The sequence below is a fragment of the Podarcis tiliguerta genome, assembly GCF_965153285.1.
Source record: "Podarcis tiliguerta genome assembly, chromosome: 2".
NCBI lineage: Eukaryota > Metazoa > Chordata > Lepidosauria > Squamata > Lacertidae > Podarcis > Podarcis tiliguerta.
Genome location: NC_139535.1, coordinates 113561051 through 113587124, shown reverse-complemented (window position 1 = coordinate 113587124; position 26074 = coordinate 113561051). Strand labels below are relative to the sequence as shown.

Sequence of the window (26074 nt, the reverse complement as noted above, 5' to 3'; positions counted from 1 at the left end):
AACAACAACAACAACAACAACAACAACAACAACTCACTGTAAAATGAATGCTCACACGGCGTCCAGAATTCTGGCCACACAGTGGATCTTGACGGATCCTGGTGGATGCCAACGAGCAGGGTGATGGCGAAGTAGGATAAATGCTAATGTGATGAGGCCGTGTCATGTGTGTGTGTTTTTCTGCTATGTGTTACCAGGGAGACGTGGACTGGTGGCATCCACATATCTCCCTGTAACATGTAGTTTGGGCCTCACGGTTCCAAAGTTCACAGCCCATTAGTCATGGCTGTTTATTGGCCCGAGGAATTGCCGCTGATTGATGGGAGACATTTCGACCCCCTGCCCCCAGGGGAGCAGGAGCATTACAGTCTCCACCCTGCTGCTTTCAGGAAGGGCGAAAGGAAAGGAAAATCTCTCTCCCCCCCTCAAAACAGAGACCCAGTATAGCGAGTGCATTCTGTGTGTTGTTCAGAAATTACCCTTTGCTTGCGCTTTCTAAACTGAACCTCCCAAGACCTGAATTTGGGGAGAGCATAAGGAACATAAGGAATAGGGAACGAAGGCTGCATGAAATGATGGTGACGTACCACTTTAATCAAGCATGGCTTCCCCCGATGGGAACTGTAGTTTGTTAAGGGTTTCCTAACAATTCCCAGCAGAGACATCGCTTTGCCAACAAAGGTCCGTATAGTTAAAGCTATAGCTTTCCCAGTGGTGAGGTATGGAAGTGAGAGCTGGACGATAAAGAAGGCTGATCGCTTTTGAATTATGGTGCTGGAGGAGACTCTGGAGAGTCCCATGGACTGCAAGAAGATCAAACCTCTCCATTCTGAAGGAAATCAGCCCTGAGGGCTCACTGGAAGGACAGATCCTGAAGCTGTGACTCCAGTACTTTGGCCACATCATGAGAAGAGAAGACTCCCTGGAAAAGACCCTGATGTTGGGAAATATGGAGGGCACAAGGAGAAGGGGACGACAGAGGATGAGATGGTTGGGCAGTGTTCTCGAAGCGACCAGCATGGGTTTGACCAAACTGCGGGAGGCAGTGGAAGACAGGAGTGCCTGGCGTGCTCTGGTCCATGGGGTCACGAAGAGTCGGACACAACTAAGCGACTAAACAACAACAATTCCCAGCAGCCTTAAACTACAGTTCCCAGGATTCCTGGAGGGAGGGGGAGCCATGAGTGATATAAGCACAATTTGAAGGTCTGGTGTGGATGTGACCCAGGTCTGCGTAATTGGGAAGTTGAGGATGCTACGTCTTCACTGCTTGTAGGATTGAAGAGAGAAGGTAATAGCAGGGATGGTGGACCAGGAGGGCAAAGAGAGTTGGAAGTGGTCCACAGCAGGGAATGGGCTTTGCCAAGTGCCCCATTATGCCCAAACCACAGAGCCTAGGACTTGCCGATCAGAAGGTCAGCGGTTCGAATCCCCACGACGGGGTGAGCTCCTGTTGCTCGGTCCCTGCTCCTGCCAACCTAGCAGTTCCAAAGCACGTCAAAGTGCAAGTAGATAAATAGGTACCACTCCGGCGGGAAAGTCAACGGTGTTTCCATGCGCTGCTCTGGTTCGCCAGAAGAGGCTTAGTCATGCTGGCCATATGACCCGGAAGCTGTATGCTGGCTCCCTCGGCCAATAAAGCGAGATAAGCGGTGCAACCCCAGAGTCGGCCACAACTGGACCTAATGGTCAGGGGTCCCTTTACCTTTACCACTAGCTAAAGAGGGGGCAAAAAAACTGATAGAGATTTTCTGGTCGATCTAAGTGATTTGCCAATACATCTTTGCAAAATTTGCAGGTATTATTTCCAAAGTTCAAGAGCAAGACTGAAGCAATGTACGCAGAGATGTAACTTGCTTCTCCCCTCAAACTTGTGGCAGGCTGTCCACTTATATATCTTTAAAACCCATGCTTTGGTAACCTACCAGATGGATTAATTTCACATTATATATTACACTGCCCTCAAATATGTCCCAGAAGCTTCATTTAATGCAGAACTCAGCTGTCAGAGTTTTAATGGGTGCAAGCAGAGTTGCTTACATTCATAGCTGAGTGTGGCGTGGGGAATTTGAACTCGGGTCTCCCTGATCCTAGTCCAACAATCTACTGTACCACCTTGGCTTTCAAATGGAGCTTCACCACCTTGAGCCTGGACTCAGTGCTCAGGAAGGGAACTTTAAAATAATCTAAATAACGCATCTCTCTAAAGTGAAAGGGTTTGAGCCATTTTTATTTGTTTAATCTGGTTAAATAGCTAGAATTGCTGTACGATCATGTGAGAGGGGGAGAGAGAGAGAGAGAGAGAGAGTATGTGTTTTATAACTGGTAAATTACCAATGTATGCTGCTGGAACACAAATAGCTTTGGTTTTTTCTTGTCCACCTTCCTCTTGCCCAGGAGTTGGAGAACTGAAAGTACCCAAATATAGATATAAATATCTGCAAAAAAATAGTGTTTTCCTCAAGGAAACAAGTAACTAGAATCAGATGTCCTCTGCTATTCATTTCAGCTCTTGAGGGGGTGCATATTTATTCATTGCCAGCACCAAGGCCAGCATTATATGGAGAGGGCAGGACTGCATTTGAACGGACAGGGAGAGGTTTGTCTGTGCTCAAAGACACATGGCCTGCATGTATGCTCCCCAGTTATGGTTGTGCCATTGGTGGCCAAGCTTACCCCATGCCAGAGCTACTGCGGGGGTTGGAATCTCTCACCACAGGACATGACCTCTTCCCAGTAAGAAGGAGCAGCAGCCATTCACATTTATTTAAACATGTGTACTCAGGGACACCGCTAAATTTGCTTCATGTGGACCTGCTGACCTCCCCAATCCTAGCTCCTGAGAATCAAGTCTGCGTCCGCCTGCATCTTTATCTGAAGGAGCGTCTCCCCCCCCATCGTTCTGCCCGGACACTGAGGTCCAGCGTCGAGGGCCTTCTGGCGGTTCCCTCGCTGCGAGAAGGGAAGTTACAAGGAACCAGGCAGAGGGCCTTCTCGGTAGTGGCACCTGCCCTGTGGAACGCCCTCCCACCAGATGTCAAAGAGAAAAACAACTACCAGACTTTTAGAAGACATCTGAAGGCAGCTCTGTTTAGGGAAGCTTTTAATGTTTAATAGGTTATTGTATTTTAGTGTTCTGTTGGAATCCACCCAGAGTGGCTGGGGAAGCCCAGCCAGATGGGCGGGGTATAAATAAACTATTATTATTATTATTATTATTATTATTATTATTATTATTATTATCCTAATCCTTTTCTGATTGTGTTTCTCGGGGCAAAGAATCATGGGAACTGTAGTTTGTTAACGGTGTGCAAGAGTTGTTAGGAGACCCCTGTTCCCTCCCTCCTAGAGTGATTTAACAACCAATCCTTCTTCAAAGGGAACTCTGGGAATTGTCACTCATTTCCTAAAAAAAGCTTGTGTGTCCTGAATTTTACTTCCCAAAATGCAGCCACCCTAGGCACACACCTCATGTACATTTGCGGACATAGGCTAGGAGCCTCAATGACACCCCTCTGGAGGCTTCACCTGGGGCAAAAAAAAACCCTGCCCCCCCCCCCAATTGCTTCAGAAACAAGTCTTGGGAGTGTGACAAGACTGGCATTGTAACTATAATGTAACACTGGCTGTTAAATGGTAGCATATAAAATACTTCATGTTGCGGTTTTATTTTATGTTTAATGGTGGATATTTTGGGGGGGGGCTGCTCTGGCCTCTCATGAGGGGGAAGGGCAAGATGTAATAATAATAATAATAATAATAATAATAATAATAATGGCAATCCAATTGAATGACATGGTGAAACATATGCATACATTTACATGCCAGTACAAGTTCAGTGGAGGTATACCACTAGGTCATTTTCTCTGTGATCTTGGGTGATTAAAGAGTGGATTATAAGGGGGGAGATTTCTTTGTGGGCAAAAATGCCTTTCCGTATTCCATGCAAAAGAGCATTCGAATGGCTTTCGCCAGGAATGATGTGTCCTTCTGTATCTAAACCAGACTTCTGCTTATCGTGCAAGAGTTTACTTCTCGTTGCCCCAGCAGAAATCCCGTAAAACTTTCCTGAGTCCATAAAAGAAGCATGGAGGGTTTTAAAGGAAGAACTATTGATGTAAGCTTCACAGTTCAAGTTAAAGTTTAGTGGCCGGCGGGGGGGGGGGGGGGGAGAGTTAACATTAAGAAGGGAGGAGGATGCCAAGTCCAACTAAACCAGAAGCACATTCACAAGTTCATTGTTTTTCTCTAGCTGATTTAACCTAGAACGTAACCCCTGCTTTCTGTGCCGACAGATGCATTTTGGAACCACCGCTCTGTATGAACATATACGCACTGTTTATGGAAACAGAACGTTGGTTGCAAAGTATGCTTAAGGGCCAAGGTTTCCTAAGGTACGCCGTGTAAACCAAGAAAATACATAAACACACTAACCAGCTAAAAGCCTTCTATGGACCCCTGAGGAGGGAGAGGCGAAAAGGGCTGTCAGTTGCTCTTTGGACAAAGTACAGGGGTAATCCTCTCTCTTTTGCAACTGGATAAAGTGAGACAGAAGGGGTCTAGGCAGAACGAGGAGTGGGAGTACTTTAGGGGTCAAGGAGGCAGGGGAGAGGAGGAGGAGGAGATACAGAAGTGATCCGTTTGGCTCCATACTGTGCCTCATTCTTCTCCAGATGGCAGCGACAAGCCCATCTGTGTCCCCCGGGGTCAGGCAGGCCAGTCCCTCCGCTCTAGCTATGTAACTGTTCTTGACAAAGGGGTCAAAGGCCACAGGGAAATGGAGGCTGCTGCCAAACTGGAAGAGCCATTGTTTCCTTCAGCCCAGTGGCCAGTCTCAGACAATGGCAGCACCAGATGCACTAGCTAGAGAAAGTTGCAAAAATGACAGGTACGATAATCCTGCTCTCTTTCATAACACCACCCTAAAATAAAATAAAAAGTATCAATAGACTGAGTTTGGCATCAGAACAGGTGTGAGATGCTTTTTTAAGCAATGCTGCCACAATCTGAATTTTAAAAAACCCCAAAACACAGCATTATAATCAGGGGTCCCCTAGTTACAGTATTTTTCTTCTTCTCTCTCATGGTTTTCTGCTTCTAACAATACGCTTCTCACCATTGCTTGACAGAAACATTTGGGTTTCTAGGTACATTAGATTACTAGGTAAAGGTAAAGGACCCCTGACAGTTAAGTCCAGTCGCGAGCGACTGCGGCGCTCATCTTGCTTTAGTGGCCGAGGAAGCCAGTGTTTGTCCACAGGCAGCTTCCAGGTCATGTGGCCAGCATGACTAAGCCGCTTCTGGAGAACCAGAGCAGCTCATGGAAACACCGTTGACTTTCCCGCCGGAGTGGTACCTATTTATCTACTTGCGCTTTGATGTGTTTTTGAACTGCTAGGTTGGCAGGAGCAGGGACCGAGCAACGGGAGCTCACCCCATCGCGGGGAGTCGAACCGCCAACCTTCTGATCGGCAAGTCCTAGGCTCTGTGGTTTAACCCACAGCGCCACCTTCATCCCTCACACATTAGATTACTGCAATGCATTATATGTGGGGCTGCCTTCAAAGATGGTTTGGAAACTGCAGCTGGTGCAGAATTTGCCAGCCAGGGCAAGACGGTCTGAGCACAGAACACAAATCGTGGCCCAACTGCACTGGCTACCAATGAGCTTCCAGGCCCAATTCCAAGGGCTGGTTTTATGTGGCTCAAGCCTCCAGAATCACTTACGGATTCAATGTGAAGACTGTTTTCATGGAAGGCAATCTTACTCAGCTACAAGTGATTGCCAAAGAAGACGACCTCAGGGACCACCTCGTCCCATATGAACAACCCAAACCTTGTGTGCCGCCTTCACAGAAGGTCTAGAGGGTGGTAACACTGCTTGTGGAATGCTCTCCTCGGGGAGGTTCAACTGTCCCCGACATTATTTATTTCCCACCAGGCCTTTGGCTTTTAATTATCTGCGGACTCCTTCAGTGTGTGGGATATTTTAATACTTCCTTTTAAAAATATGAATGCATTTCAAATTTGGCCATGTTGTGTTTCACGCTGTTTATAATGTATGTGTTACAGTGGTACCTCGGGTTAAGTACTTAATTCGTTCTGGAGGTCCGTACTTAACCTGAAACTGTTCTTAACCTGAAGCACCACTTTAGCTAATGGGGCCTCCTGCTGCCGCCACGCCGCTGGAGCATGATTTGTGTTCTCATCCTGAAGCAAAGTTCTTAACCTGAAGCACTATTTCTGGGTTAGCGGAGTCTGTAACCTGAAGCATATGCAACCCGAAGCGTATGTAACCCGAGGTACCACTGTATTTACTTATCGTTGTCACTTTGAGTTACATTGGTAAAGAAAGCAACTAGTAAGTTCAATAGGTAAAGGTAAAGGTACCCCTGCCCGTACGGGCCAGTCTTGACAGACTCTAGGGTTGTGCGCCCATCTCACTCAAAGAGGCCGAGGGCCAGCGCTGTCCGGAGACACTTCCGGGTCACGTGGCCAGCGTGACATCGCTGCTCTGGCGAGCCAGAGCCGCACACGGAAACGCCGTTTACCTTCCCGCTAGTAAGCGGTCCCTATTTATCTACTTGCACCCAAGAGTGCTTTCGAACTGCTAGGTTGGCAGGCGCTGGGACCGAACAGCGGGAGCACACCCCGCCGCGGGGATTTGAACTGCTGACCTCTTGATCGGCAAGCCCTAGGCACTGAGGCTTTAACCCACAGCGCCACCCGTGTCCCCAGTAAGTTCAATAAAGGATGATAATAATAAGTAGCAGGAGAGGTTGCAGCAGTTTCTCGGCCCCCGTTCCTCCCCAGCCATGTTGCCTCCTCTTCTCTTCCATCTGCTGAGGCAAACAGCGCTTCCGTTTTCCTCTACGGCTTATGGGGGAGGCGACGCAGCGATGGAATGGGTGGAAGGTGTGATGGAGAGAACATTCTGCATTGCAGGCGATATAGTTGCTGATTTGAAATAACTGGAACGATGAGACAGCAAACGGAGTCAGGATCTGCAGCAATATTTTACACCAAGGTAAGGGTGTAAAAAGGGACACGGGTGGCGCTGTGGGTTAAACCACAAAGCCTAGGACTTGCCGATCAGAAGGTCGGCGGTTCAAATCCCTGTGACGGGTGAGCTCCCATTGTTCGGTCCCTGCTCCTGCCAACCTAGCAGTTCAAAAGCATGTCAAAGTGCAAGTAGATAAATAGGTACCACTCCGGCGGGAAAGTCAACGGCGTTTCCATGCGCTGCTCTGGTTCTCCAGAAGCGGCTTAGTCATGCTGGCCAAATGACCCGGAAGCTGTACGCCAATAAAGCGAGATGAGCGCCTCAACCCCAGAGTCAGCCATGACTGGACCTAATGGTCAGGGTCCCCTTTACCTTTACTTTTAAGGTGTAAAGCATGGGCAGGCAAACGAAGGCCTGGGGGCCAGATCCGGTCCAATCGCCTTCTAAATCCGGCCCGTGGACAGTCCGGGAATCAGCATGTTTTTACCTGAGTAGAATGTGTCCTTTTATTTAAAATGCATCTCTGTGTTATTTGTGGGGCATAGGAATCCATTCTTTTTTTCAAAATATAGTCTGGCCACCCACAAGGTCTGAAGGACAGTGGACCGGCCCCCTGGTGAAAAAGTTTGCTGACCCCTGTGGTAAAGGATTGCAGCCGCAACTTAATTTATTGGTACAAATATGAATTCTAGAATTTGTCGGGGAACCCAAATTTTAATATCCGATCTATGAGTTTGCATTTTAGTTGTGACCCAAATGCTGAAACCCGTGTTTGTTGGTCAATGTAGTGGCGGCATTTGCAATAAACAAACTGGTGTGAGAGGAGGGAGGCGATTGGTCAAACTTGCACATGCAGGGCACCTTGCTGTTTTTCTTTCCTATGTTTCTAGTTGAGGAAAGGAGAATGTTCTGCCAGGGGAGAGATCACAGGTTCGTCAAACAAAATCTCTTACCTCCCCACCTCTCTCCCTGCCCCTGCCCAGCCCCAGTTTTTCAGTGATATATTTTCCATTTGGGTCTGGGGGAACCATTCCATAGAAGGCAAAAGCAAAGACAGAGAAGTTTACAGTGGTGCCTCGCAAGACGAAATTAATTCGTTCTTCGAGTTTTTTCGTCTTGTGAATTTTTTCGTCTTGCGAAGCACCACTGTGTATTGACGGTTTCCCATAGGAATGCATTGACGGTTTTAAGAAAAAGGCGCAAGACGTTTTCGTCTTGTGAAGCAAGCCCATAGGGAAATTCGTCTTGCGAAGCAACTCAAAAAACAAAAAACTCTTTCGTCTTGCGAGGCATTCGTCTTGCGAGGTACCACTGTACATGCATAGGTGATGATATCATGTTTGGGCCATATAGAAAGAAGGGAAATATTTAGAATTAGGATTAAAGGCATGTAACAACTGGACTCTGTTGGAAACAACAAGAGCTATAACGAGGGCTGGATCTATATGAAGTCACCAGCCTTGCCTGGAAAGAAATGCATTTCCTCTTCCACACCCAATTCTTTTCTAGGAAAGTCCTGTTTGTTTTGCGCGGTCTTAACTGGTCCTAGTGATCACGGCTTCGCCTTTGGAGGCCGGAGGGGAGGTTGGCGGTAGTACAGAAAGACTTCCCATTTCTGTAACAGGCTCGTGTTTACTCACCTGAGTAACTTCCCCCCGCTCACTTTAGCATAGCTGTCAACGTTTCCCTTTTTTCAAAAGGGAAATTCCCTTATTCCGAATAGGAATGTCCCTTTTTAAAAAAAGGGGGAAAACGTTGACAGCTATGCACTTTAAGGAAGATCGCGCTCTCATTATAGTTTTTGAAAACTTTGGAAACGGTCCCGCCCATGCAGCTTCCGCTGACTACTCGGAGGCGCTCACCAAGCTAGCTTTTTTTTAAAAACCCCACGTTTGATCAATTTACTGCTCTTGATTGACAGGCAAGAACTTGCTCCTCTTTTATTGCTTTGCACGGCCGATAAATGCATGCGTTGATTTCCCTGGAGCGCTGCAAACGCTCCTTGCTCTGGCGCTCAGCTTTTAATTTTGGGGAGGGCGTTGCAGCCGGCCTGGAAAGAGCAAGCGCACGGAGCGGCGGCCTCTAGGAAGCCCCCCCCCCCCGCTCCTCTCTCTCCGGCCGCCCACCCCCGAGGAGGCGTGGCCTGGGCCGCCCTTCCCTTTCCCTCCGGCAGCTGGAATGTTTGTTAGGTAAACACCGCATAGTAGAGTTTCTGGCGCCGCCCACCCCCGCTCTTCCCCCCCCCGCCCGCCTCGCGCCGGACCAATCGCGAGGCCGGAGCGGTTTCAAGGCTGCTCTCTCTGCGTGGAGAAGCCCCCGGACTGGCGACAAAATAACAAAAGCTTTGGAACGTTGCAAGCTCGGAGCGGGGCTCCCCCCGCAGCTGCGCCCTTCGCCCTGCGCGCCCGGCGCGGTGCCCAGTTCCGGGGAGCTGTCAGGCGGGAGGCGAGCTGCAAAAAGGGAGCTGCTGCTGCGGCTGGTTGTTTATCTGGAGGAAGGAGGAGGCGGGGGGACTGGAAACCGCCTGTGTCCCATTTCCTCTCGTGTGTGTGTGTGTGTGTGTGTGTTAGAGTGTGTGGCCCCCCCTCCTTCCTCTCCTCCCTCCCTCCCTCCCTCTCTCGCTCCAGCCCTGGATTCTCCATGTTGGACCTGATCTGAGGAGCATCTGCGTAGCTGCCTTCGCGCGCGGCTTCCTCCGGGGTTGGGCAACTAGGGAGGGAGTGGGCGACATCGTGCTCCCTTGCGCTCCCCCCACCCCACCCCGCTCCTCCTCCTCCTCCTCCTCCTCCCTGGACATTTCCCTCCTTTCCACCCCCCTCCTCCTCCTTCCTCCTCCTCCTCCTCCCGACCAAAGGATCCCCAGGGTCTGTGGGATTGTTAGATGGAAAGCCGGTCCATCATCACCCAAGTGCAGAGGGACGAAGCCTTGGTGCTTTCGAAACAAGGTAAGGGGACGGCGGGACTTGGAAAGTTTTGTGCGGGTTTTCGCTTTTCCCTTTCGGCGGGGTTGGCGAGGGTGTGTTTGTTTGCGCGCGCTCTGCTCTCGATCCTTGCGGGGCAGGGAGATCCCTTGAACCCTGGCGGGGGAGGAAGGCGTGCACGCGCCCTGAAAACACTCACATATTCCCCCCCCCAAAAAACACCCCTTCTCACCCCCCCAGTTCCTGGGGAAGCCTCTCCTCTTACACAACGCTGTCCCCATTTTTACACGGACGATCCATGTTGCTGTCATTTCCCCATCTAATATCTCTTCTAAATCGATAGCCCTTTTGGCAGAGACGTCGTCGTCGTCCCCCAAAATTAGATCTCTCCTCACCCCGCCCTTCCTCGCTAGGTTTTTGTTTTTTTTTGGGGGGGGGAAGTATGGTGCTTTCTTCCTGCGCTGGTTTCCCCCAGCGGGGTGGGTGCGAAAAGGCGAGGGAGGGGGGCTTGTTTTTGTTGCTCCGAATCGCCGCCTCCCCCCCCCCCCCGTGCTACCCCAATGCCTGTTCTTGAGAGGCTGGGATTTGGGGGGATTCCCCCCCCAAAAAAACCATCCCAGTTATGTGGCAAGAGCCATCCCAACGTTTGTTTTTCATACGACCTCCTCTCCCCCCCCCCCGCGCCCGGCGCGCGCTCTTTTGCGCGCGTGCGTAAGACACGCGAATCCCTCATTTTGCTTCCGAACCGATCAGAATGTGAAGCGTGTCTTGATTTTTCTCTCCCCCCCACCCTTCAAGTCGGAAATTTTAAATGCCCATCTATAGGCATAATTCCTGACGACCTGTCGGGTAGCCGCCCTTTAATCTGGACTCGAGTGAAAGCGAAGTTCTTCACCAGGCAAACCTCCCAAAAAAAAACCACCCCACATGATGTTGTTGTTTTAAATCCTATGGACCAGAGTCCTCGAAAATGGACGTGGTTCTGTGTCTGGATATTCCACGCGTCTTTTCCACATCTCCCGATGCGTAGGATGCGCAGGGAGTCGAGTGGGAGTACTATTAAGGGCATTTGAGGCCGACAGTTTTGGGTTTAGTGTGTCAAGGAAACCGGTCTGCTTCTTGCAGTTTCTTCCCCAGAATACTGACTCCACCTTTTAATCAGCATTTTCCTCAGTGGTGAAATGCACCGTGTTTCATATTTTTAAAAGATGGCTTGTTTGGGGTGTGTGTGTGTTTTAAAACCAGTTTCCTCCTTGGAGGAGGTGGCTCCCAAGACCTGATTGGAAGTGCTGGCATTTTTTCCTTTGCCACAAACCTCTCTCTCTCTCTCTCCCCCCCCTTTTATTTCTGCCTGTGTTTATTCAGCTGATGTTTGCTGTCCAGCCTTTGCCTCTCCGCTATTGGCGGGCAGCTTCGCCTCCCCTTATGTTCTTGACAGAAGGGGCCTCTAGAATTCCTATTGCAAAGGGCTAAGCATCACAGGATGGAGTATAAAGGGGGGAGGGCGATGGACGCTGTCCTCTGTTGGGTGCATCTGACTGATCGCCCTGTTTGATGCTGGGCAGCCCGACCCGAATGCATTGCTTTTTACTTGCAAGAACATCCCACGGGACTTATTCCCAAGTCAGTGTGCAGGGGATCACAGTCTTACAGCAATGCTGACATTCCCTTGCCTTCTTTGTAGGCTTAGGCTGCAGGTTTGTTTGTTGCCCTAAATGCTCCTGGACAGATCTGCTTGCAAAATAATAGAAGTCATAACAATAAACAAACAATACTCTTTGGGGTGTGTGTGTGTTTTTGGTGTGGTTATTTATACTTCTGGACAGTGCAAACGGCATATTTTTCTCTTAATTTCTCTTGACTCTTGGTAAGGTGGGGAAACACACACACACAGGATTTTCCAAAAGAGGTTGTGGAATGCCAGTTTTTACCCCAGAAGTTCTGGGACCTCATTGGGCAAGAAGTCCTTGGCTTCTGAATTTTTTGTCATTTACTGCTTGGTTGTTGTTTTTTCTTGTGCTGGTCCTGTGTGTGTCTGTATGTGAACCCTGTGAAGTGTCTGTGGTCTTGACGGAGATTTTTTCTAGATCTAAATTTCAGCCATCTGGAAGGCTACAGGGGTTGCTGTGTGTCTCTTTTTTAATGTATTGTGATTTAATGAGTGCCATCCCTTTATAGAATCAGAGTTGTCAAGTGCGAAGGGACCACAAGGCTCAGCTCATCCACCCCCCTGCAATGCAGGAATTATTTGCCCAACATGGGGCTTGAACCCACGGACTAAGCTATCCCAGGCCCTTAGTTTAGTTCTATGGAGTGTGTTGATTTGGGGAAAGTAGGGTGCTGGTATGTTTGGTAAGCTTTATGTCCTCTTTTGGACCACTTGAGAGCTTTGCATTCAGCTTGAGTGACCACCTGTTTAGAGAAGCGAAAGTGCCTGGTTTTGAGGATTTAGGCTGCAATAATCCTATGTCTGCATACTTGGGAGCAAGTCCCACTGAACTCAGTAGGTCTTGAGTAAACATACATAGGATTAAGCTGTGTATAAGAGGGGTGGACGCAGCTGGAGTTTGGAAAAGCTTTCCCTGCGGCTTGTATTTGCTGTTTGTGTTATCTATTCTTAATTCATGCTTACTATTTTTCATTTTCTATAAACTGCTTAGTGGAGTTTGCCTGAAAAGCACTTAAAAATATATTAAATTAACAAATAATACAGTGCTAACTGTTGGTTACTTGAGTAAAGAAAAAAAATCTCTTTATTTGTCTTTCCATTTCATGTTTCTTTGCTTCCTGTTGATGCCTGAAAGGGGTTCAGTTTTTCTTCTTGCACATCTCAGCTCTGTCCCATTTCCCAGGCTTTTTTGACTTGTCCCTGTTAAGGAAAATGGAGGCTGTGATGGCAGTCGCCCAGGAGAGGAGAGGACTAGCTTGGATGTGGAAATCTCTTGCGGAGAAACAAGAGGCAAAACAGAGAAGGCCCCGTGGGGTCAGAGTGTTTAGGTGCGCTAGTTAGCGACAAGATGACTCCAGCTTTCTCCAGGTGTCAGAGGTTACTCTTGTAAAACTAATAAGCAAAATTAGGGGTATTTACTGGTCCTGGTTTCTGGTCTTTTTATAGCCAATGCATTTAAGTGGAGGCTATAGATAATGAGGAGATGTCTCTGTGTATGTGTGCAGTCTCTGTGGGTGGCACTGAGAATGCAAGTCACTTTTACTGGCCCGATCAGCAACAGGCAAGGATTTTGAGTGGTTCGCTATAATCTCTTTATCGTGGGAATGTGCCCCTGTTTGGTTTTGGGTCCTCGCCAGCCGCTTAGAGAAAGGAAGAGCTGCTCTTTTCAGTACAGTACCGCCTTCTTATGGATTTCACATTTACAAAAAGGCCCAGAAGAAAAGCTTGAGTTTCGTGTCAACCGGAGCAGGGAGTAACTCAGAAGAGAGATTTTACCAAGGAGAGGTTGTGCTGGCAGGATCTAGTAGCTATCCTGAAGGAACTCGGGATATTTATCCAAGGCTTTTGGGTGGTGAGGAATGATAAAGAAAATGTAATGTTGACAGTTCTCAGCTATTGAGCAACGGATGTCCAGCAAGATAAGATGGTGGAAGGAATTCATAGATCATTGTTTTCAGTCCTGCTCTTTGACTGAACAACTCCCTTCCCTTCGAGGTCTAGGAAAGGTCAGCCCAGAATGGTTCCTTGGCTGAACTTAGCTCTGAATGGCTGGGTTAGGGATCAAACAGGTTCAATTTCCCTATTATGTGAAGAAATTTGATTAACCGATTCCCTCTCCCAATTGCATTATTATTATTAGGAACTTAGTGTGTTTTAAGCCACCTTGGATTCCAGGAAGAAGCTGGCTGGAAAGGGGAAATGAAAATAAAGAAATGATTTTGTGTATGAGAAGCAAATGGGTGTGAAATGTAGATGTAGCACAGATAACACAAAAAGGCCTTCCTCCTGTATCTTAAGAGTTCAGGGAGGTCACTGGTTCATTGACACATGGGTGAGAGACTCCTGGAGTCTCAAACTGGGGTGGGAAATGTTCCCACGATCAGGATCTGCTATTTGGGCCATTGAGATTTGTTATTGCTACTGCTAGGATCTGCGTGGAGATTTCCCACCTGAATAGCCTGTCGTTTCTCTTGGACTGTTTAGGATAAAATCAGTTGAGTCTTGTGGTTCTCGAACTCTAGGCTGCAAGCCTTTGTGCAAGGCTTTCCTTGAAATCCATGTAACCAAATGGAAGAGTCTAGCTGCATTATTTTTATTTTTTTCAAGGAATAAACAAAGCCCTCCTCTGTAACTTCCATTGTTGTGGGGGAGACTGAGGCTGTTATTTTGAATATGGTTGCAGATATCTCACAATACAGTATTCAAGCATAAAGGTGGGTTAAACCAGGGGTAGGCAACCTAAGGCCCAGGGGCCGGATGCGGCCAAATCGCCTTCTCAATCCGGCCTGCGGATGGTCAGGGAATCAGCGTGTTTTTACATGAGTAGAATGTGTCCTTTTATTTAAAATGCATCTCTGGGTTTTGTGGGGCATAGGAATTCGTTCATTTCCCCCCCCCCAAAATATAGTCCGGCCCACCACATGGCCTGAGGGGACGGTGGACCGGCCCATGGCTGAAAAAGGTTGCTGACCCCTGGCTTAAAGGGTAGGGTTGAATATGAATGCTTGCATGACCCTCCCCTTCGTGCTTTCTTCCTCCCCGCCTCCCAGTTTAAAGAAATGCATAAATACTCAGGCAATACAAGCATTCTTCACACTCATAAACACCTCTTTAAAGGTAAAGGTAAAGGGACCCCTGACCATTAGGTCCAGTCGTGACTAACTCTGGGGTTTCAGCGCTCATCTCGCTTTATTGGCCATGGGAGCCGGCGTACAGCTTCCGGGTCATTTGGCCAGCATGACTAAGCCGTTTCTGGCGAACCAGAGCAGAGCACGGAAACACCGTTTACCTATTTATCTACTTGCACTTTGACGTGCTTTCGAACTGCTAGGTTGGCAGGAGCAGGGAGCGAGCAACAGGAGCTCACCCCGTCGCGGGGATTCGAACCGCCGACCTTCTGATCGGCAAGGCCTAGGCTCTGTGGTTTAACCCACAGTGCCACCCGCGTCCCTTATACACCTCCTTAGGGGTGCTTATTCCATCTCCAGGTAGCCGTCTTGATGTGCTTCTGGAGTCCAGCTCTCATCATCCCTCACCATGGACCTTGCTGGTGGAAACTGATGGGATTTGGAGGCCGCAGGTTCCCCCAATCTTGAGTCTCTTCTTGCATAGTCAGGGACCGGGACCATACAGTGAAAGTATCTGTGTGTCTCTCTGTGTGTAAATCTCACATCCCAAGGTGCCTGCACCATGATTTTTGCCACTAGCTCTGTGGGTTGGTCTCTAAAAAGAGCAGACACCAAGCATGTACGTATGTAAACAAAGACATTTTGACCCACAAGATGTTACCTCTTACCCTAGGTGGGTGCGGGCAGGCTGTAGTCAGCTGGCAGTGATGGAAATCTACTCAGAGACGCCTCTGTTATTTAAAGCATATGTCCCAGGACTGGTAATACAGGTCGGCAGGGCTTAAATGAAGGACTGAGCAAAGGTGGAAAACCGAAAATGGGGATGGGGATGGTTCTTATGGGAAAGCATCATTGATTCCTCTGGGCTTAGAGGAAACTCCCACCCATAATGGAAAGGAAATAGGTCAGCAATGTAAGTCTTGACAATACAGTATCTAGGAAAGCCAAGCCCTGGGTAGGGGAAGAGTCAAGGAGGACCTTCCCAAAATCTTGCCTGCTGTCCTCAGAGAGAGAGAGAGAGAGAGAGAGAGAGATAGGTAGGTACCTTGCTGGTTGAAAAATATAACTCAAAACACATCGGGCAACTTGCTAACCAGAAATACTGTGTTTTGTTTCTCCGTATATTTATTGATTTTTGTGTGTGTGTGTGTGTAATGTAAATGTTGTACAGATCAACATAAAAACAGTAAAATAATACAAAAACAGAAATTAAGTGGTATGGGGTCCAGTCTTGTGGATCAGCTGCCCCCCCCCCCACATTTGAAGCAAATTACTGATGATGTTTCACATGTACAGTGGTACCTCAGGTTAAGAACTTAATTCGTTCTGGAGGCCCGTTCTTAACCTGAAACTGTTATTAACCTGAAGCACCACTTTAGCTAATGGGGCCTCCTGCTGCTGCCGGAGCACGATTTCTGTTCTCATCCTGAAGCAGAGTTCTTAATCTGAGGTACTATTTATTTCTGGGTTAGCAGAGTCTGTAACCTGAAGTGCCTGTAACCCCAGGTACTGCTGTATGTATATGTGATACACACACAGAGTCCTTTTGTTGTAAGCCTTGCACCAAGACATAGTGAGCAGCGCTGGTATTCTTGTGTGTGGTTCCTTCCTTCCAGGAAATGGCGGGTTCGCCACCCACCATCTGCCTAAAGCTTTTCTTGTTCTCAGAGGCAAAAATTTCCCCAGTGCTATCCCTGACCCCGTTCTCTGTTCTGAGGAAGGCCCCTCTGACATTGGCACCAGAGCATCTAAGGAAGTCCTCCTGCTCCCACCCTACATCCCGGCATGGCTATGAGTGGTGCTGCAAGCCTTCCTGAGCTTTTCCTTCCTTCCAGCCCCACTTCCCTTCCCAGGCAGGGAACCCAGGAATGTAATCTCATCCATGTAAGGCCCCGTCCACACTATGGCGGTACCATGCCACTTTAAACATCCATGTCACCCCATTCCCTCCTGCCCCAGAGAATCCTGGGAACTGTAGTTTGTGAAGGGTTTGGGGAGTTTAACTCTCATCAGTTGTAGCTTTTGATAGTAAAGGTAAAGGAACTACTGACCATTAGGTCCAGTCGTGACCGACTCTGGGGTTGCGGCACTTTATTGGCCGAGGGAGCCGGCGTACAGCTTCCGGATCATGTGGCCAGCATGACTAAGCCGCTTCTGGCGAGCCAGAGCAGCGCACGGAAACGCCGTTTACCTTCCCGCCAGAGTGGTATCTATTTATCTACTTGCACTTTGACGTGCTTTGGAACTGCTAGGTTGGCAGGAGCAGGGACCGAGCAACGGGAGCTCACCCCGTCACAGGGATTCAAACCGCTGACCTTCTGATCGGCAAGTCCTAGGCTGTGTGGTTTAACCCACAGCGCCACCCGTGTCTGTAGCTTTTGATAGACCTGTCTAAACTTGGGTCTCCAGCTGTTTTTGGACTACGACTCCCATCATCCCTAGCTAGCAGGACCAGTGGTCAGGGATGAGGGAAACCGTAGACCCAAGTTTGGGAAACACAGCTCTACAGCTTTACTTTATTATCTTTTTTGAAAGGCTTTTGAACAAACTGCCGTATTTTTCGCTCTATAAGACGCACCAGACCACAAGACGCACCTAATTTTGGGGGGAGGAAAACAAGAAAAAAAATATTCTGAATGTCAGAAGCCAGAACAGCAAGAGGGATTGATCCGCTGCACAGTGAAAGCAGCAATCCCTCTTGCCATTCTGGCTTCTGGGATAGCTGCGCAGCCTGCATTCGCTCCATAAGACGCACATACATTTCCCCTTACTTTTTAGGAGGGAAAAAGTGAGTCTTATAGAGCAAAAAATACGGTACTTTATCCATGCTTCTGGATTTAAAACATCAGTTCCAATACAATCAGATATCCTTAGGAGAATATCCAACGACATAAAAATGGGATGCCTAGAATTCCACGCATACATGCAGGACTCTGTGCTGGCCGGGTGCCAAAGCATTTGATATCAAAGCCTAGACGTTGGGGGTGGCGAAGGGTTTGTCTGGGTTGTACATACCCATTTCCACTTTCCCTCCCCACCCCCAGTCTGTCTAGAAGAGAGTTTTGCTTTGTATCCTGCGGAAAGGAGAGTAGAGATGTTATCATCGGTTGGTAGCAGCAACACAGGTTCATTCCTAATTATTATCAAAGTTTGTAGTTCTCTACACTTGGTAGCTTGCAGTGTCTCCTGACAAGCCGGTTGGCTGGGTACCTTTTTGGGGAGGGGAGAAATGTCGACTTAGAATCATAGAATCATAGAGTTGGAAGAGACCACAAGGGCCATCGAGTCCAACCCCCTGCCAAGCAGGAAACACCATCAGAGCACTCCTGACATATGGTTGTCAAGCCTCTGCTTAAAGACCTCCACACTCCTTGGCAGCAAATTCCACTGTCGAACAGCTCTTACTGTCAGGAAGTTCTTCCTAATGTTTAGGTGGAATCTTTTTTCTTGTAGTTTGGATCCATTGCTCCGTGTCCGCTTCTCTGGAGCAGCAGAAAACAACCTTTCTCCCTCCTCTAGGTGACATCCTTTTATATATTTGAACATGGCTATCATATCACCCCTTAACCTCCTCTTCTCCAGGCTAAACATGCCCAGCTCCCTTAGCCGTTCCTCATAAGGCATCGTTTCCAGGCCTTTGACCATTTTGGTTGCCCTCCTCTGGACACGTTCCAGTTTGTCAGTGTCCTTCTTGAACTGTGGTGCCCAGAACTGGACACAGTACTCCAGGTGAGGTCTGACCAGAGAAGAATACAGTGGCACTATTACTTCCCTTGATCTAGATGCTATACTTGGAGAGTGCTACACCTTACAGCTTCTTTGGTTGTAGCTCCAGTTATTTCACCTCCACCCTGTTCACATTTCAAGTAAAGTTTGAAAGCCCCTCCCCAGGAATTGTGAGGCAGTGAGAAGCTGGGTGCGCATGCATTGTAACCCTGCGCAAAGCCCATCCCCGGAGGGAGTTTAGAGCGTCTAACGTTCAGCGAGTCCTGCTGAATTCTGCACATGCCCCTAAAACACACACAATATAGCGCTGCACCACAAGGAACATTCATTCAGTAAAACTGGGGTGCAAAGCTCTTGTCATTCTCCTCAATGTCTTTGCACTCATTGGCTGGGAGGTGGGGTTGGGGTTTGAAACTGGATGTATGAGCGTTGCCATATTTCAAAAAGTGAAAATCCGGGCAGAAAAGTTGTGAGCTTAAGATGTTTTTCTAGTTTTGCCCAAAGATGTTGAGCTTCTTGGCTAAAAAAAATGACATTTAAAAGCTGTTTTTAATGAAAATAGGTAAAAACGACATTAACAATGTCAGTTGCCATACATCTGGATTTTCCCGGGCATTTACCTGATTTCTGCCCAGACACAGCTTCCAACTGCAGTATTCTGAGTATGTCTGTATGGCAACCCTAGATAAATACTTTCATTGTGTCTCCTCTCCCTTTTATATCCAAAGAGTAGGGGGATAGAGAGAGGGGTGTAGGTATATGCATAGAAACTAGCCTACAATATGAAGCATAACATTTGCACCCATTGCTCCACCCACTTTTCCCTCTGGCCCTTCCCACCACTGGAACTCAGACCCGAGAAGGTTGAACAGAAGGGATTGTGGTCCCTGACCTCAAAAAGCTTCCCCATCCCTGGACTTGAGACTTGGTTTATTTCAATGGAAAGGACACAGATGTCCCGGAAGTAGTCAATTTGCCGTGTAAAGACCCTGCCTCCCCCCACCCCCTGCCACAGGAGGGAGCTTGCCCCTCAACTTTCTCAAACTTGGATCTCCAGTTCTTGTTGGACTACAACTCCCATCATCCATAGCTAGGAGGACCAGCCGTCAGGGCTGATGGGAGTTTGACAACAGCTGGGGACCCAAGTTTAAGAACACTGCTAGACCCTAGGTCCACAGGTGTGGCCAAACGAGGCCCTCCTGATGTTTTGGGACTACAGTTCTCATCATCCCTGACCACTGGTCCTGTTAGCTAGGGATGATGGGAGTTGTAGTCCCCAAACATCTGAAGGGCCAAGTTTGGCCATGCCTGCCCTAGGTCTAGGACATACTCTCTAGAACTGAACTCCCAATCCCAAGAAGTCCACACAATATCTTGTACACATTTGAGCTTCACGTAGGATTGTCACTGACTGCCTTGCCACCCTCCACCCTCTATATCTGTGTGTATCTGTATCTTCTCTAGGCAATGGAACAATCTTCCAGCAGAGATTTGGGAGGCGCCCTCCTCGCTTTCCATTTTCAGGCGTGTCTTGAAAACCCCAAATATGTATGCAACACAAAATGATTGCCTGATCAAAAGCATAATTGCTGCACATCACTTGGTTGTGTTATATGGACTGTCAGCAGTGGCGTAGCGTGGGGGGTGCAGGGGGGGCCGGGCGCACCGGGCGCAACATCTGGGGGTTAGGGTTAGGGGGCGCAAATCCACGGGTTAGGGGGCACAAATCCACGGGTTAGGGGGCACAAATTACTTGCCTTGCCCCGGGTGCTGACAACCCACGCTACGCCACTGACTGTCAGTGTATAAATACCTTTTATAAACAAGTAAATACGTCTGCAATGTACACACTCACCAAGTGAGAATAATGCTTCATGCATTGAATGAAGTGACCCCTGTTCCAGCTTTATATTGTTAACCCATAAGGTGTCAATAGGATTTGTTTTGTTTCTGCAAAAGATGTGATTCGGCGAACCCCCTGGAAGATGCTACTGTAAGTTTGTGCTCTGCAGATGCTTCCATCTCTCTCTGCCTCTCTCTCTCTGTCTGCCCCTCTTGAAGTGCAAGTGGGTTTATATTCTTGTAACTTAATACAACTTTAGTGGACAAATGGGGACTGTGGTCTAAAGCTTGCAAAATCCCAGGTGCACAATATATTGCTTGGCTGCCTAAAAATACGTTGCTGGTGCCTAAGAATTTGAAGAATGTCTGTGTCTTTGATGGGCATGCTTCTACACATAACAGTGACGTAACTATTCATTTGTGTGTCGTTAGCAAGTTCCCAGCGTGCACAGAAATTAAGGATGCCTTACAAACAGTGGAGCGCTTTTAAGGCTACTCTTACAAAAAGTTTTCATTGCTCAGAAGCTGTCGTGCCAAGGAATAAATAAAACCCGACCGCTGCCCCATCTTGCATGCCCATTAAACAAGTAGCACACAGGGCCAAATGTGCTTTACTGTGTTAGACTGCAGGAGTCAAGGCAGAGGACGGCACTCTGGCTGGTCTTGCTCAGTCTCTGAACTTAGGGTTGGAATTCAACCAAGTTGTTGTGTGTCCGGAACAAGGTCTGCTTTCAATGCACCCCCCCCTTAAAATCTACCCTGGAGGGTTAGAGGAAGCCCTCCCCCAACTGATTTAGGGGGTGCACAGAGGGAGGAATGGGTGGTGGTAGAAGTCCCATTGCAGGAGCAAGCTTTGTTCCTTGCATGCATACCCCACAATACTATGATGAATTCCACCCTAGACCTAATATCTTAACTGCAGTCGTACCTTACAGTCGTACTATACAGAACATTCCAAAACCCAAGCGCGGCTTCTGATTGGCTGCAGGAAGCTCCTGCAGCCAATTGGTAGCCGTGCTGGATGTTTGGCTTTCAAACATTGTTTGAAAACTGGAACACTCGCTTTTGAGTTTGCGACGTTCAGGAAAATCCACAAGCAGGACATGTGTAAAAAGCACATGTTTCATTTATGTTCCTCATGCACGATCAGTGGCGTAGTGTGGGTTGTCAGCACCCGGGGCAAGGCAAGTAATTTGCGCCCCCTAACCCATGGATTTGCGCCCCCTAACCCGTGGATTTGCACCCCCTAACCCTAACCCCCAGATGTTGCGCCCGGTGTGGCCGCCCCCCCCTGCACCCCCCACGCTACGCCACTGTGCACGATCATTTGATTTTTCACTTTTTTGCAAAGCAGGAAGTCCCCATTTGCCTACCATGTTGATGTTTAATGGTAAAGAATGGCATACATTTCATTTTTTAATAAAAAATCCTTACGTTCAGGGCTAAGAGAGTTTTAAAAGCACTACAGAAATGCCCCTGTTATCCCTTCCCTTGCAACTAAAAGCACGTTTAACATTTCTTTTTTTGGGGGGGGGGAGAGATGTCTTGCATCTCTCCTGAAATACGCCTAGGCTCTGACTTTGGCAGACCTCCAAGTTCTCTTCCTAGGAAACTAGCAATTGGTGTTAAGCTGAGGGTGACTGAAGGAAAAGGATTGACTGCTTGCCAGAGTTTGCAGGAGGCAGCTGCTGCATATGGTCCAACTAGAACCAGTTGCACCTTGAGAGGGGTTAGCAAGATCCACCCAGTGGCGTAGCGTGGGTTGTCAGCACCCGGGGCAAGGCAAGTAATTTGCGCCCCACCCTGCACTGACCCTCCCCCAGATAGTCCCTCGCTCTCTCTCCGCACCGCACCGCACGCCTGGCACCCCCACTCCACAGTGGGCGGTGACCCGGTGGCTCAGATCGGATTTGCACAGCCAGCACTGCAGTGAGAGAGAGTGAGTGAGCCAGGTAGGGGCAGAGAGCTGCGAGTGCGAGAGCGCGCCCCCAGATGTTGCGCCTGGTGCGGCTGGCCCCCCTGCACCCCCCACGCTACGCCACTGGATCCACCTGACAACCTCACTAGCTTTCAGCCAGCAAAACAAAGCCCAGCCACCTGCTGCCACCACCACAACAACAGGGTGATGCTGTATTTGAAGCTGTGTGACATTGGGACGGGGGAGAAACTCCCCTTTCCATTATCGCAGAATAATGTAGGTTCTCGTGAATAATGTCGATTATCATGAATATTCTGCTTCCTCGAAACCTGTAGGGGAAAACAAACAAACCCTGGAGCTGCCTTAGTAGCTTAAGAATGACCATGACTGGCTGTTTAAAAATAAAAGACGTTAAGCACAGGCAATGAAGGTTGGAGAGAAGCGAGATGTTGGTGGTAATTCTGAATGTATTTCTGGGCTTTTTGTGTCTCTGCTGCCTTTGCTGTGATGCTGGAAATCTTCACAGTGCCCTGATTCAGACGAATATATCTTGGCTTAAGAACAAACGGTTGGTCTGTGCACATGGCTCCTTCGCATCTTCTTTTGCAGTTTGCATGAACACAGGAGTCCCTAATTAACCATTGCTTCATGTTTCAGGATCCTGGCACATTCTGAAACTGGTAACCATGGTTTCCCGGTTTGGATGAAACAGGAAACTAAGGATAATTGGATGCATCCTGGTTTAATTACATCTTCCACCATAGGCTGCTCGTGGGGGCAAAAGCCTCATGCGTATCTCATTGTTAAGCTGAGCTTTGATCATCCAAACACAGCCAGCCAGAATACATTAGAATCCCCCTGTAAGGTTGCTGGTTCCCTCCTATGGATGGACAATTGAAGTGCTCTGGTTCCAGTTCAGCTACCGTATTTTTCGCCCTATAAGACGCACAAGACGCACCTGATTTTTAGAGGAGGAAAACAAGAAAAAAAATATTCTGAATCTCAGAAGCCAGAACAGCAAGAGGGATCGCTGCACAGTGAAAGCAGCAATCCTTCTTGCTGTTCTGGCTTCTGGGATAGCTGCCTAGCCTGCATTCGCTCCATAAGACGCACACACATTTTCCCTTACTTTTTAGGAGGGGAAAAGTGAGTCTTATAGAGCAAAAATTCTCCTGGAGACAGTGGGACACTGTCTGGCAACAACTCCCATCAGCCCCAGCCAACATGGCCCAGTGGTCAGGGGGAATAGGAGTTGTAGTCCATCAACATCTGGAAGGCCACAAATTCTCCAATCCTGCTGTACATAGGACTCTTAATGGGGATGCTGATTTGTGTGTGTGTGAAATGTGGAATTCCTGTGACAGAAACTCTTCCTTCATGGCAGACATTTGTATTCCGTTCAACACATGGTTAATGATCCTGCAGGGGTTTGCGCACCAATGGAACAAGATGTCGCAGAATTTGGATTCCCAACTTCTGGTGACCAAGCTTGTTCCATATTGGGTAACGTAGTGCTATATTATTTTGCACGATATTACGTAACCCGAGGCAGGCTAAAATTCAGAAGATGGACAGATGAACCCAGGGAATGGGAATACCTCCTCCTGTAACTTTAATGTATGCAAATGGTGCAGAACTTAGGGCTGGGCTGAGATACACATGCTCCTCTCTTGATGGTGGCATCATCATCATCATCATCAAATAATGACTTGCATAAGTGATTGGTCTATTCTGTGGCTAGTCAGTCTAATGCCTCACAGATGTTATTGGGCTTCTATTCCTGTTAGCCCCAGCCAGCTTGGCCAATGTTCAAGGATCATGGGAGTTTCAGTTCAGCAGTAACTTTAGGGCACCCTCTAGCTACCCTTGGAAGAGGACATCACGGCTACAGCATCACTGACCAGACCCAGACCAGCTTAATTCAGCAAGTGTGTGGCCTAGTGTGCCTTCTGCTCAGAAACCTGGGACATGCGCAACTTTCATTCAGGGGGCTGCATGATGCTCCAAAAGTAGTTTTGTGCTGTAGCTGCTTTTCCAGCTGGAGTTACAGGATCGGATTTAAGGGACCTGCTCCCTAGACCACACTGTTCTTAATTCATTCTGTCCTCTCCTGGAGCTGTTTTTGCCAGAGTGACTCGAGCCACTTGTCTGTGTGATATTTAATACATCTGCCTGATGACGTGTGGATGGATCTATGTAGAAATACTAACATTCTTGCCCAGTCTCCCAACTGCAGTTCATTTTGATTGGCACCTCCTGCTTGCAGCTACAGTCAGCCTTTTGGGTAGCAACCAAGGCCACCCAGATAGGACTTACCCCAATAGGGACATAGTCTCGCTTTATTGCATTACGGTTCTGATGCCCTCATAGTGATTTTCAAGTGTGGCACCCTACCTTTCCCCCCTGTTTTGACTCTATGGTTTTTTTACCATCTTAGAAATGTCCCCTTAATCTGGACTATTGTCTCATGACATGTGTTATGTTCTCTAGGTTGCATTTTATTGGACGGGGGAACCTGTGATCTTACCTGTGCCATTTGGTTGCTGTGGGTTAAACCACAAAGCCTAGGACTTGCTGATCAGAAGGTCGGCGGTTCGAATCCCCGCAACGGGGTGAGCTCCCGTTGCTCAGTCCCTGCCCCTGCCAACCTAGCAGTTCGAAAGCACGTCAAAGTGCAAGTAGATAAATAGGTACCGCTCTGGCGGGAAGGTAAACGGTGTTTCCGTATGCTGCCCTGGTTCGCCAGAAGCAGCTTAGTCATGCTGGCCACATGACCCGGAAGCTGTACGCCGGCTCCCTCGGCCAATAAAGCGAGATGAGCGCTGCAACCCCAGAGTCGGCCACGACTAGACTTAATGGTCAGGGGTGCCTTTACCGGTACCGGACCCGGGTGGCGCTGTGGGTAAAAGCCTCAGTGCCTAGGACTTGCCGATCGAAAGGTCGGCGGTTCAAATCCCCATGGCGGGGTGCGCTCCCGTCGCTCGGTCCCAGCGCCTGCTAACCTAGCAGTTCGAAAGCACCCCCGGGTGCAAGCGGGAAGGTAAACGGCGTTCCGTGTGCTGCGCTGGCTCGCCAGATGCAGCTTGTCACACTGGCCACGTGACCCGGAAGTGTCTGCGGACAGCGCTGGCTCCCGGCCTCTAGAGTGAGGTGAGCGCACAACCCTAGAGTCTGTCAAGACTGGCCTTATCTGTAAGCTTATCTGTAACCCTTATCTGAGTCTCTCACACTGGGTTGCAGGCTCCTCACCCCTGCTGTTACAGGTATAGGAGTTATCCTAAGAAGAGAGTGAGTACAATTTAGGACTGTTTGAGTTCACCAGGTGCATAGGCGTAGAGAACCGTACAGGACTGTGTCTGTAGCCTGTTGTGACACGTTGGTCTGGATTGCATGGGCTGATGTGGCAAGAGGCAGCCGGTGAGGAAACTGTCCCCTGTTGTGTCCTGGAGCTAGAAATTTTGTGACAGCAGTGGGACGTATGGCTGCACCGAGGGAGGAGAAGGAATCCTGTGAGGAAGAACAAAAGCTTAAACACAGTCTTTGCATAATGTGTTGAAAGTGGTGTGCAGTTCCTTAAATAACTTTCAATAAAATTTACAAGCCAAGTGCTGGTCAATCTCTGCCCAGCCCAAACCCTGAGGTTTACAGCAGGGGCGATGGGTCCGGTTGCCCCAACATCTAGGTTGTTGTGAGGATAAAATGGTGGCGAAAACAGCCCTTTTCTTCTCTGCTTTGTAGAGGAAGGATGGGATAGGAATGCAATAGAATATTTATTCATCTTAAAACCTTTGCACGAGTTGCCAGAGACACCCAGAACTGGTTTAACTTGCTGGGCAACTGAGTTGAAAAGTGCCTGCCTGTTTTTCC

The 26074-nt window shown here is 48.5% G+C and overlaps 1 protein-coding gene across 2 annotated transcripts in view; it reads left to right on the top strand.

Moving 5' to 3' along the window:
* Positions 1–9267: 9267 nt before the first annotated feature.
* CTDSP2 (CTD small phosphatase 2) overlaps positions 9268–26074 on the top strand; it is a 74785-nt gene continuing 57978 nt past the window's right edge. Inside the window, exon 1 of one of the 2 annotated variants that reach the window (XM_083428006.1) lies at positions 9268–9948. In XM_083428006.1, coding sequence (XP_083284132.1) covers positions 9885–9948 — 64 coding nt within the window. In that variant the 5' untranslated portion in view covers positions 9268–9884. The remainder of the gene's footprint in view (positions 9949–26074) is intronic. The other variant, XM_083428007.1, reaches the window with a different exon arrangement.